The sequence below is a fragment of the Eptesicus fuscus genome, chromosome 2, assembly GCF_027574615.1.
Source record: "Eptesicus fuscus isolate TK198812 chromosome 2, DD_ASM_mEF_20220401, whole genome shotgun sequence".
Classification (NCBI taxonomy): Eukaryota; Metazoa; Chordata; class Mammalia; order Chiroptera; family Vespertilionidae; genus Eptesicus; species Eptesicus fuscus.
This window is the reverse complement of record NC_072474.1, coordinates 95,628,481-95,642,532: the sequence shown is the minus strand read 5'-3', so window position 1 is coordinate 95,642,532 and position 14,052 is coordinate 95,628,481. Positions and strand designations below refer to the sequence as shown.

At 40.9% G+C, this 14,052-nt stretch overlaps 1 protein-coding gene across 1 annotated transcript in view; it reads left to right on the top strand.

Annotated features, from left to right (window-relative positions):
* The window catches only part of DTHD1 (death domain containing 1), a 59,061-nt gene extending 45,748 nt beyond the window's left edge, over window positions 1-13,313 (top strand). The window contains exons 9-10 of the mRNA XM_008140205.3: window positions 7,742-7,799; window positions 12,994-13,313. Of these exons, the coding sequence (XP_008138427.3) occupies window positions 7,742-7,799; window positions 12,994-13,313 (378 nt within the window). The remainder of the gene's footprint in view (window positions 1-7,741; window positions 7,800-12,993) is intronic.
* The last annotated feature ends 739 nt before the right edge of the window (window positions 13,314-14,052 follow it).

Here is a 14,052-nt window from a genome sequence, read left to right as displayed (position 1 = left end):
TTAAGGTGAATGTGTGTGTGGGTCATAGGCTAGGAAGACAGTGGGAGATAGAGATAGCTGTGGGAATGGGCTTCCTAGGGTGGCCCCCTGAACACTGATTTGAGCTATTGTTCTATGATAAAACATAGTGTTTTATTGGCTTTACTTTGGAATTGTGCTTAAACTTGAATTTCATCTTTAGTCTCCCAAATAGTGCCACTTTCTCTTTGAAGGCCTATCGCCAGCCCCCTTTTCTGCTCTAGGCCACACAACTGGCCGGATGGATTATCTCAAAAACAATTATATTTTATCACTCTTCTAAAACTTCTCAGTTGACACTTTATATCTATTAATCAAAGTCCAAGCCATTTACCCTGTTATAAGGCCCTTTATAACCCCCATATCTTATCCCCACAACCCCTTCATATAACATCTACCCAACTAACATCTTCTGCTTCAGTCTCACTCCTTTGACACATGGTGATCTTAGCTGCCTCAGAGACATTTTACAGCTGCCCTGTGACAGCATTGACTCCATACTTAGTTCTGTTATCATCTTTTTTATTTTATTATTTTATTTTTTTATTATTTTTTAATTTCTTTATTGATTAAGGTGTCACATATTTGTCCTCATTCCCCCATTCCCATCCCACACCCCTCCCCACGGATGCCCCAACCCTCTGTTGAACTTAACCATTGGATAGGCTCATATGCATGCACACAAGACCTTTGGTTGATCTCTCCCCCCCCCCCCCACCCTCCCCTATCCTCCCTCTGAGGCCCGCTAGTCCGATCGATGCCTCCTTGTTTCTGGTTCTGTTCTTGTTCATCAGTCTATGTTGTTCATCATTTCGCCTAGATTAGAAGAAGCCTTTCAATTTCCCAGGCAGAATTAGGTACAACACTGTAATAACTAGTGTTTATCAAGTTATTCCCTTCTAGTAACTTGATAAAGCATTTACCCATATTAACCTTTGCTGAAAGGATAGGTGGTTGAAGAAACTGAGGCACAGAGAGGCTAGAGAATGGTAGTTACTGTGTGAACACAGTTTGTCTGATTCCGGTGGTACCATTACCCTGCTCTCTCCTTTTGGGACTGAATTCCTCTGTGCTTGGAGCATAGCTCGTTCAATTTTGTAATTCCATCTCCTACTATGCATTCAATGATGATTTGTTGATTTAATTCTAGATGAATGCATGCCTGGCAATTGATAAAGTGGTTGAAGACGGAGTCAGTGACTGACAAAAGCTTTACCTCTATCCTTCCCCAGCTAGCAGCTACATGGAGCAAAAGCTTTTCATACCTTCGAAGGAGTGACTAACGTGAGGATATACACACACTATGGCAAGGCCTGGGAAGATATAGCTATCCAGGCCTTTCCCAGCAATATTCATATCATACCTTCTGTTTGAAAAGCTATTTCTGTCTATAATCCAAACAAACAAAAACAAAACAAAAATTCAGGGAATTAATAATAAAAGATATATATATATATATATATTAGAATATTCTAAAAAGAATTATATTCCAAGTTGAATGGGTACCTTGACAAGTCTTTGGGATTGATAAAAACTTGTTGCAATTCTAATTTAAAAGCGGAACAGTAAAGAGCAGAGGAGGAAAATGATGCGAGTTCCAAGAGTGTTATGCACCTTTGATTTGCTGAACTACTTTTCAAATCAATATTATCTCCCACATAGCTGCATGTATGGATCAAGGGCATGTGCCTTTGCCAGACTTGCTTTGAACAATGAGAAAAATGAAAAGCATATTAACAATAGTCAGAACTTTATTGCTAAATTCTAGGTATGTTTGAAGTGCTTTACCTATTTTAGACTACTTTTGAAAACTATACTGAGTCCATGCTTATTCCATATAGATGTCCTGAATTATCCAGGTCTATGGCTCATTAATATTTGCAGCCATCCCCTTTCTTCTGACTGGTCCAACTCCATAGATCAGTTGGAGTTTCTTGAATTGCTCTCTGTTTACTAGGGATCTAAGGTTTCTCCTTTTGTGACTAGCTTCTTCAAAGGCTGAGAGATAGTTCATCCTTTTCTCTTGACAAAACCATAATCAGAGTGAAGCCTTAAAAAAGATCACTTTCAGAGAAGCAAATGAAAAAAAATAATGAAGAAACAGAACCTAAGTTTGACTGCATGGGGTTAAAACCAAGAAAGATCCCAATTAAGCAAAGATATAAAACTTCATTATTTTAAGAATTGACAGCAGCCTGATTACATGTCCAAAAAAAACTTAATTCCTAGATTTATCTCCACTGAAACCACTTTGGGTCAGCTCTTATTGCTCTCAACTTGGTTCCCATTTCTCCCCGGACCCCCTCTGCACAGTAATCTTATTTCTCTGTGGGTTTATTCTGGTCTTCATATCTCTCTATGTAAAAGCACTTCGCATTTCTGTCCGAGCCGTCAGGAGCTTCTACACTGAGTGTGCAATTAGAATAAATCCATGAGGAAAGCAATAGGATATTGATTAACTGATACTGCTCTCTTTTAATTTGTTTATTCTAAAGGTTTTTTTATGTTTTTTTTGTTTGTTTGTGTATGTGTGTGTGTGTGTTTTGTTTTTTATTTTGGTGCATATACTAGTATGTTTGTGTGGAAATTTTCAGAGGCACACAAAAATAGAGAAAGTATACAATGAACCTACATGGACCCATCATCCATCATTTTCTGCCATTCTTGCTTTATCTAATACCCTTGGGTATGTTTGTTTGTTTGAGTATTTTAAAGCAAATCATAGCTACTATATCACTTGTAAATATTTCTGTATGTGTTTTTAAGAGATAAGAATGTAATACATAAAATGAGCTATTATTATTTAATAGTATCTACTATTCAGTATGTGCTATATTCACTGGCTTACTCTTTTTATTATTATTATTGTTAATTTGTAAAAAACACACCACAGGGTTCTGGGGTTCTAAAAATGCCCACACATTGCATCCAGCTTGTGTGTGTCTGCCACCATTTGTGGAACTGCCAGTGTGGGTTACGTCCTTTACAGACAGTATCTCAATCCACCCTCACAGCATACTTTAGAGGTCGGGCCCATCATCTCTGTTTCACCAGCTGGAGTTTAGTAAGAATGTTGGGATGGCTTGCCTCAGCTTGCATGACTTCACAGGCAAAGGCTGTGTGTATTGGGACCCAGGCTTCAAAGTCATTCCTCTTTTATGCTGTCTATCCATTCTTCCCAAATAAGTCAGACTCCTGCTTACTTCACATCTGCCACTCTTAACTCAGTGCCATTGCCTCTCATATCCTTTGCCTCTTCAGGGTGTTTGATACATCTAGACCTTGGAGTTAGGTATCTCCCTTCCCCCGGGTTAGTTAGGTGCTGACTTTTTAAAGGAGAACAGAATGCTGTGGTGTATTTGAAAATGGTTCCTTTTGCCCTCTCCCTGCCAGACGGGACAAGGGGATTTTTTTTCAGATAGTCACTGTGAGAACCTTGTTGAGCGCCTAGAGGTGACATTCACAAAAGTGTGGGAGCATCCTTGAGGGGCCCCCTGGAGTTTCTAACTGCCTGTCTTGTGTGGACACTGAGCCTCCAGCAACTTGTCAATTGCCGTTCAGGTTTCCTTGCCGGGGGCCCTGGTTCCTGCCTGTCAGTGCTTGTGGGTTTCGGCTTTGGAAAGTCACCTTCTCTATATTTAACTGTCGGTCTTTTCCAAATTGGGACAGGGGTTTGCCCTGTGACCTTACTTCTCTTACAGATATAGAGTTGTTGATTTGTTTCAGTTTGTTCAGCTTTTTCCTTGTTGTTAGGACAGAGTAGCAGCTTCCCGCTTCTTACATGCCTTACTGGAAACCAGAAGTTTAGCCCAGTTCACACCAGTTTGTCCTCCCTCAACTCTGAAGGAAGCTTTTATTTGATTTGTAGTTGAACCCATGCCCATGCCGGCAGCACAAACTTTTTATGCTAGCATCACTCTTTTGACCAGATTACTTATTTGATGAATATTCTAACTTATTTACCATGGGGATTCTATAGAATTTGTACATTATAAAGATTGAGAATATAAATGTTTACTATTATGAAGCAATAGATGAACTCAAGTTAAGCAAATAGCAGCTATTACTTAGTTGAAGAGGCCTCTATGCAAAATAAATACAGAATACAATAAGCAGTGAAAACCTGTACTTAGTCATGGCATCTAAAAGGCTTATGGTAAAATCCATGTTAAAGATACACAGAAATATAATGATTACATATACTTCCTCAATCTATTATTATTCATATCACTTTCACTTGTATATCTTAAAAATTATATACAAAAAAATGACCTATTTACCAGAAATGATAGACAAAAGAAATGACCTATTTACCAGAAAAATCTGTAATAAGTGTGTGGGGGTGGGAAGAATGTGGGGGCTAAGGCTGCATGGAGGAGTGGTTGCCACATGATATTGTAATAACTACTTGTGAAATTCTCTTCATGCATAAGTGCCTAAGGGTAAATGATAAGAAATAATAACACCAGCATGCCATTTTTTTGTTATCGTTGTTGCTGGTTGCATTGCACTGACATAAGCTGTCTTGCTCTGTGATATCCATGTTAGAGGGAGCTTTCAGGGTCTTAAAATCCTTAGCACGTTACTACACAAACTCTGGCTCTGCAGTAGACACCGAAGAACGTGTAGACAAATGGACATTAAAGGGAAGAGCTCTACCACTTATTATTTCTATATCTGCTAAATGGCAACAGTATTGTGGGTATCCTTGGAATTGGTGAGCACCCAAGTTACCATTTAAAATGGGATATTGCCATCAGATTCGAAGAGATAATTTTATGCCATTATTACCACTTAGTGCTTTAAAATATGTGTAAGCCCTGACCGGTTTGGCTCAGTGGATAGAGCGTCGGCCTATGGACTGAAGAGTCCCAGGTTCGATTCTGGTCAAGGGCATGTACCTTGGTTGTGGGCACATCCCTAGTATGTGCAGGAAGCAGCTCATCGAGGTTTCTCTCTCATCAATGTTTCTAACTCTCTATCCCTCTCCCTTCCTCTCTGTAAAAAATCAATAAAATAGATTTTTAAAATATGTATAAAATTCTGGGGAGCATCAACATGAAAGCAGGTTACCTCAGAGAAATAACAAACCTTCTTTCAGCAAATAGTGGAACCTGAGAAGATACAACAGGAAAGCACCTTTTGGTTGGGAGAGGGAAGTAGGGACTAGTTAGAGCCAGCCCCACCAAGGGAGTCACCTAGGGAACCACGTGTAGATGCTGGGGATCTGTGGGAGGGGATACTGTATAGGACAAGCAAAGGCTTCCTGGTTTGGCCTGGAGCTGACCCTGAGCACCAGTGAGATTTAAAAAGTACTGTGCAAGGCAAAAATAATGCACAGATAAAAATCCAGCAATACAAGAAAACAGGAGGGGAAGGGGAGGGGTCATTGAACTTCCCTGACGAAGAGGTCATGTGTGAGGCTAGCACAGTGCCCGGACGTCTTAAAGAGCCAGAGTGTCCTGTGTTGCTCCGCCGCACTCCGTTGCCTCCATGGTTCTGTGCCAGATGAAGGGCGTGGCTTGCATTTCCATGCATGTGAAAATACATATATTTAAAGACTAGAATCACTCTGAATGCATCAAGATGCTAGGGGATATCTCTGAAGAAATAAAAAATGACTGGGGGGCGGGGAATTATTTGTGTGAAGAGAAGAAAAAATGCAACATGTATCTCTTATCCTGGATTCAAATCAAGTCCATGTGCCCTTTGATGGGTATGGTAGAATTTGCTGCACTATTTAATTTGGCGTTTCTCTTCTTGTTTTGAGAGTTTTAAGAACACAATCTTGAAAATTCTGTGTATTTTGCAGTGCTACAGTATTAGTATATTTGAACTTAAGCTTGTTCTTATATTGTTTCTTAATTGCCTCCGATAAAATTTCTTTTTTTAAAAAATTTATTTTTATTGATTTCAGAGAGGAAGAGAGAGATAGAAACATCAATGATGAGAAAGAATCATTGACCAGCTGCCTCCTGTATGCCCCACACTGGGGATCGAACCCCGAACTCGAGCATATGCCCTTGATGGGAATAGAACCCAGGACCCTTCAGTCCACATGCTCTATCCACTGAGCCAAACTGGCTAGGGACGATTAAAATTTATTAATGGGAGTTTTATATATAAAGTTTATGTAATGGCGATGACAAGAATCTCAACAAAATTATATTCAGATTTAATCAACTTGTATTGAGCGCTCATTCTGATTTAGACAGTGTTCTATTGCATGGAGAATTTCCATTCTCCTTGTATCATCACTGTAAATTAGGCTTTTAAAAAATATTTTGAAATAATTATAGATTCGCAGAAATTTGCAAAAAAATAAATAGTACAGAGAGATCCCATGTAGTCCTCACCCAGTTGTCCTCAGTGGTTACATCTTACATAACTAGAGTATGACATCAAACCAGGAAGTTGTCATTGAAGTGCACGCACACTTCTATGTCATGTTATCACATGTGAGATTTGTGGAACCACTGCATTCAAGATACAGAACTATTCTATCCACCACAAAGATCTCCCTTGTGCTTATACTTCGGCCATCCCCCATCATCCCTAATGCCTGGCAATCATTAATCTGTTCTACATCTTTATAAGCCTGTAATTTCAAGAATGTCATGTAAATGAAACCAGGGAACAGGTGACCTTTTCACTCAGCTGAGTTCTCTGAGGTCCATGCAAGTTATTGCATGTATCAGTGACTTGTCCTTTTCATTGCTGAAAAGTATCCCACCATGTAGATGTATCATACTTTGTTCACCCATTGCAGAAAATATTAGCTGTTTTCAGTTTTCTGGCTATTACAATGCTATGAACATTGTGTACAGATTTTTGTGATGTGTGTTTTTAAAAAAATATATAAATCACTTTTCAGAGCTGAGATAGAGGAGATAAAGTGTCTGGAGCACAGACCAGGTTTCCAAATCCAGATGTTTTACTTTATTTCCTGTGCTGTTTCTAATGATCCCAGATTAAATGAGAACAAACTGTTCTACAGACAGTGTAGAAAAGTAATGATTATATTTTTTATTACATCTTGATAAACTATTGGTTTTAGAATAGTATCTGCTCAAAGACTTGATTGTTTTTAGCATCATATATGCACATGGATTAGCTCATTTATTCCTTAACACTATTGTTTTAGGTGCCATTAAATGCCAGGTCCTGTGCTGTGTGTCAAAACAAATGCCCACCCTATGAGATCCTTTCCAAAAAACTGTTTATAGCACAGAGGTAGCTTGCTGGTTTAATAGTTTTAAATTATACTTGGAAAAATGTTTACTCACAGATAACTGATATAACAATAGTTAAACCTGTGTTCTTTTTTAAAATTTTTATATTGATTTTTAGAGAGAGATGGAGAGAGAGAAACATCAGCAGCAGCTTGCTGCACAACCCCGTACCGGGGATTGAGCCTGCAACTGGGGCATGTACTCTGACCTTTAGGTGCATGAGACAACGCCCAACCAATGGAGCCACACCAGCCAGAGCTAAATGTGTATCCTCAGATTTAAATTTTTTGAAAGATTTGGGTTAATGTATTTTGCCTCATCTTAGGAAAGCAATTGCTGAGCATGCATGCACAAATACACAATCTAATTTGCAAGGTATGCAATTCAATACTGCTTTCAAATATGGGTGAGGTTCAGCTGGATTTTTATTTGTGGCTTGTTCACAAATTAATGATTTCTTCTACTTAGTCTATGTCTCTTTCCCCCAATAGCATGAAAAATTAATCAACCGGCCACAGAGTACCAAAAGAATTTCTACAGATCCTCTAGGTAAGAGAGCCCTCACTACAGAGCTGCTTTTTCTCTCCTATATTATACTAGAGCAGGCGTCCTCAAACTACAGCCCGCAGGCCACATGCGGGTGTTTTTGCTGTTTTGTTTTTTTACTTCAAAATAAAATATGTGCAGTGTGCATAGGAATTCGTTCATAGTTTTTTTTTAAACTATAGTCCAGTCCTCCAACGGTCTGAGGGACAGTGAACTGGCCCCCTGTTTAAAAAGTTTGAGGACCCCTGTACTAGAGGCCCAGTGCATGAAATTTATGTGGGGGAGGGGCGGGCCTCACTTGACCTGCGCCCTCTTGCAATCTAGGACCCCTTGGGGGATGTCTGACTGCCAATTTATGGGCCTAAACCAGCAGTCGGACATCCCTCTCGCAATCCAGGACACTGCATGCACCAGTGACCATATTTTCATACAGGTGAAAGGCATTTTGCTATTGTATGGACAGCTATATTTTTTTTTGCCCTGATTATAAAAAGGAGTACAAAACATGATCCTTCTGAGGCAGTAGTATCGTTTTCTCCATCTTATGGGTGGAAAAACTGAAGCAGAGAGAAGTTAAGTAATTGGCTTTGTCACACAGTTATAAATGTCAGAATCAGGGCTGACCACAAAACGTGCAAGCCAGAGTCCATGCATGTCATTGCTGCATCATCCTGTTTTTTTCAGTGTTAGAGTAGCCTTGCCAGGTTTTAATTTTTAAATCTAAGAGACTGTTCCCAATATAGGGTAGGGTCCCTAGGCCTGGCCAGCAATCAGAGCTGATCGGTGGGGCGAGTGATGGGGCAATTGGGGGGCCCCCGCTGGCCCCCGCCTTGGCTGGCCTGGCACTGCCTCCTTGCCTGCCTCACTCCCCACCACCACTGCCACCGGTCGCCTCCCTCTGTGGGGTGACTGGCAGGGCGATGAGGTGGGTGCCCTGCTCACACTCGCCTTGGCTGGCCTGAGGCCTGTGGGCTGGGGGCAGCCCCTGGAGGTCAGTGTTCATCATAGCGACCGGTTGTTCTGCTGTTTGGTCAATTTGCATATTAGGCTTTTATTATATAGGATATTTTATATGAATCCTTTTATAAAAAAAGAATAGAGAACTTTTCAGTTCAATAATCATTAAGTTTATCACCCTATAATAAATGTTTTCCTTTGGAAGTCATGCATGTTTAATTCAAAGCATACTCAATGTAGACATAGTTAAATTTATATTAAAATCTACAAGAAATATTTTACTAAGATAATTAGTAATTGCTTAGTTTGGTAAGTAGACCAGTGCAGTTTTTTCTGAAATGCTGACTATTCATTGTGAGTCTTAACGTTTGGTCACCTCGAATCTACATTTGAGGGCAATCGACTTTAAATGGAGGTATATTGGTGTGAAACCACAACAGAAACCTGTGCTTTTTATCGTGGTTATGCACAAATCACTTACATAACAATGATGGGGATTGCAGGGTAGAATTGGACAGTTTTATTCTATTTTAGCCTTCGAAACAATTCATTCTGTGATGTTAATAGTGACTTTAATCATTTATCGGTCTCCAGAAAACAGGAGTGTGTTTCGCTTCTGTGTTAAACCCCCCACTGATGGCAAAGCCTTCCCTTCAGGGGTTACCTTTATGGATTTGTACAGAAAACGTCCAGGCTTTACTGAAGGACACGCGAAGAAAGTAGGCTGGGAATAAACCTTAGTGCTACATATCCTCTCAGAGGTGATACAGCAAAAATAAAACAGAAAACACCAAACCCACTCCCCCGCTCCACACACACACCTCCGCCAAACAAGAAACCAAACCAAACCAAATGAAAAACAGCAGCAGTAGATGAAAGCCCAGGAAGTTTGTTAACTTTTGAAGAATCTGATGTTCAAATAACTCGCACTACCATTGTCACAACCACGGGAGAGCACAGGGTGCCCCGCTCTTCCCTACCTGCACCAGGAAGTCACAGGTTGTTACACTATGTGGTCTTACAGGACCACTGCCATCTGAGCCGCTGCAGGAAGGGTGATGGTAGGTGAGGGTAGAGCAGGATTAAACTATAAAAAGCTTTTTAAATGCTAAGTTAGTTATGGCGTTCAGACAATAGTTTATAAGAGATTAGTAACAAGGAACAAATAAGATCTGATTAGACCTAAAACTTCATTAGTTTTGTGGAAGATTAAAGTTAGGCAAAACTGATAGCAGGGATATGAATTAGAACCCAGGTTCCTACAATTCTCCAGAAAAGAGAGATAGGTCATGACCAAGAGTGGGTCAGTAAGGCCGAAAACTGGGGCAAATAGCTGAGACATGTTTAGAGTTAGGACTGGTTGGACTTTGGTACAGGGGATAAGAAATAGGCTTTGAGAAATTAGAATATTATTACATGTTTTAGCTTACTCAATTGAGTGGTCACATATACTGAAAAAGTTGATAGAGTGAAGGATCAGGTGGAGAGAAAGAAAGGCCAAAGCTGATTTTGATTTGAGAAATATAGAGTTTGAATTGCCTGTGGTATATCCTGGTAAGGATAATTGGGAGATGAACATTGTATATGCTATACCAGGATCTAGGAAAACAAAGCCACAGGTGAAGATCTAGATCTAGATCTGGGCTGTTTCACAAGGAGTAGATGGCTGAGGCGATAAGAATTGATGAATTCATTGAGGAGAGAGGATAGAAGTAGAAGAGGCCCGAGACAGGAAGCACTAGTTCAGCTGTATCAGGAGGCAGAGACTCAGCAACGCAGAAAGAGCCATGTGGCAGAAGAGGGAACCCAAGGGAAGCGGTAAAATGCCTTGTGAGGTCAGACAAGACAGACTGAGAATCAGCTGTGGTAAGGAGTAATTAGGAGGACTCTGGGAAGATTGGAAAGGCTTCAGTAGAGTTTTAAAAGAGGGTTCAGAATCCCTAAAGCAAGGGTTTAAGAAGTGACTTGGCAGTGGTGAACTCAAGGCATCAAGTTTACATTAGGCATTAAAAGATTTTATGGTAAAAGGTGTAACATTTATACAATCTGAAGAGAAACCACAGTATAGGGAATATAGTCAATAATATTGCAATAACTAGGAATGGTGCCAGGTGCATACTGGCAATATCCAGGGGGAACACTTTGTAAAGTATGTGATTGTCTAACTACTATGCTGTACACCTGAAACCAATACAAAATAATATTAAAAGTTAAAAAAAAAGATAAAATAAAGATCCTGTCCTTTAGCTCTGAAAAAAAAAAAGCATAAAATATTTTATGGTAAGGGAAAGAAGGGATAGCTCAGTAGGTTGAAAAAGTAGCAGATGCAGGGAAATAGGAGGCCTGAGGGTGTTTGTAAGAAGTATGGCAAGAACCTGTGGTGAGGAGGAGATTAAGGAACAGGTGTGAAGGGAAATGATGATGAAAAACAGTGTGATAGATGGCATGTGGCAAACACGAGGAGTTAGATTTTGTAAGAAAATGATTTTGAAATGAAAACAAGGTTATGAGAACTTAGGTCAAATGGCTTTGGGTAAAGTAGGAGAAAGAGACACTTGGCTGAGTGAAACTGAATGCGCGTGAGTTTGGGGCTTAAGGATGGTAGAAGAGATTTGGGTCATTGCTCTGGAAAACTTTAAATGGAGTTCAGGAAAAAGATTTTTTAATGGATTTGCAAGCTTCTAAGGGCTTAAATAGTAGACAAAACATAGAGTTTCTTGATCACATTGACCATAGGTTCATAACCCTGGGCAGCCTGCTAGTTAAGTGTAGTGTGAGTCAAGCAGGATTTGGGGATGGACAAGTTGAGAACAATGAAAGCTAAAGAGGACAGCATAATTTAAGGAAGATGCAAGACCCTTCTTGATGCACCTTTCTGGTTGTTAGAAGCAGCATGTGACACCCAGTAGGTTTGACCAAATGACTGGGGGCATCAAAGAAATGGCTATGTTAGTAGTGATGGGGGCAAGAAGAATATGAAGCAGGAGCAATGAAACAGAGGCTGTAGAAGTTTAGGAGGTACTGGTGGGCAGTAATATGGAGAAGCTGAGGCCCAGGAGGTGGAATAATTCTGGTTGATGATGACACTGGCCATGAGAGTCAGTATCTAATATGGAGTCACAGGCAAGTCATTGATGTTGACGAGATTAGGAACTATGCGGTCAGTGATGGTACTGATGGCCAACGCAGTTGCCGATAATTCTGCCTGCTGATGGCAACAGACAGATGACTTGGACAGGGAGAGGAAGGCCTGTAGCATGGACATCAAAATCCATACACTGCAGAATGCTTGTTTGAAAGTGACAATGGAGAGCAAGGATGTGTTGACTCCACTTCCTGGTAGCCTTCGCGAAAAGTGGAATGACTCACAGTGTAAAAGCAGGTGTGTTTGAGTGAGCAGGTCAATGGGAAGGAACACTTGAGAAAAGGTGGCACAAGACCAGGGAAAATGGTGCGGGGGCGAGCATGAGTGGGAAAGTGACTGTGAGGCAGGCTAGTGCTGGATGTGGAAGGACAGAGAAGTAGGGTTGGGGGTATTACTGAGAGTGATGGGTCTGAGTTACACAATGAAGAAAATAACAGAAAAATGAATCGTGAGGTTAGGTGGTGGATGAGTCACAGGGTAAGGGAAGAAGTATGCTGAGCACACAGGATATAGTCAGAGGAGATGTTTGTGGTTCTGAATACTAGTCCGGGGGCCAGAGGAAATGCTGGTGTGGAGAACCTTCCACAGAACTGATCTGTGGGTAGCGGATCTTGGTGAGTTTGTGGGTGTCTGTAGTTGGGCTGTGTGTGACCATTGTCCAGATGCTTCTAACACTTATGCCTCAGATTAGTACTAATGAAGGAAAGTATTTTTTTGAACCTAAAAATATCCTTTACCACACATGCTACTTATAGTAGGGTTGGAGGCTTGTTAAAAATGCCAAGTTTTGCCTCCCCCGACCCCCACCACCCGCCCATCTTAATTAAGTAGCCTCTCTGAGGCAGGATGACAAACCATTGAACAAGCCCACTTGGCTCTTAGGAAAGGTAAAATTTGAGAAGCATTTTCAACCCTCCTAGGAGAAGACCCCAGAAATTCAAAGGCTCTCAACGGTCCAACTGGGCGGTCCCAAATCTTTCTGCTGCTCAGAGGACAAACCAGAGGGCACTTAGATTCCTGTGAACAGGGATGGAGGATTAGCTGAGCACATCCCCCAAGAAAGAGTCCTAACACTGTTCCCCGTGTGCCCGGCAGAAGCCCTGTGGGATAACTTGCTCTACTGGTTGGCCGAGGAGCTCTCAGAAGAAAATGCCACGAGTCTCTCCTCGTCCCTCCCTCTTCGCCGCAGCACCATTCAGCTCATCAAGCTGAAGAACCCAGATGATCTCACAGAACAGATCCACGAGCTTCTTTGCTCCTGGAAAAAATCACTCCCGAATTCCACCGATAAACTTCGCCTTCTGGCTCGCCATCTCCGCAAGATCGGCAGGAGTGATCTTTCGGAAGAGCTCAAGTTCAAGTGGGAAAATAAAGTGTTCACCGACCCACAGCAGAGATTTGATGTGGCAGAGTAAAGCCAGTTGCTCTTCCTTTGGGTCAGAGTTGGTGGTAAGAGGGTTTCTGTCAACATTTTACTAGGGGCTCCCGGTCATGTTTGAAGTGAATCTGTTTGGTAGATGTGTTACTGAGACAAGGGGCAGAGCACTAGTCAGATAACAAAAAGATCCCTAGGTCTGAGTGCTCCTTCATGGGTCAGTGACATGTGTTGTGCAAGCATGACCGGCTGGGGTCCAGCCAAACTTAATGGCATTTGCAATACAGTTTGCTCTGCTCACATTTTAACAGGTGAAGTCGCTTTCTAAGTGTAAAGGAAAGATATGATATATAGAATCCCTTTTTATTGTTTTAACAATAACAATATAGACAACAATATACTGTTATCTAGCTACTTAAAAGTAAAATAGTTATCCAGGATTCCAAGCAACTAATCTTCATTACGTGATGCAGTGGCGCCATACGTAACAATGACAAATAAATTGGGCTGCGGAGACCTGACATAGATGATAGCAAATCACTTTCAGAAAACTTCATTCATTTACTGCCACAAACCTTTCTTTTGCTAAAATGTAGCCTGGAATAGGGAAAACCTCATGTTTTATTACTAGTGGGATGAGGGAAGAGCAGATCTGAAAGAATTCACCTACTTAGGAAAAAGCTCTGCTTATAAACCAGTTTGAGAAAAACCTTATTACATGAGCCCTATTAAAAGAGTTAAAAAAAACACCACAAACTAAAAGAAAAAAATAGTAATTA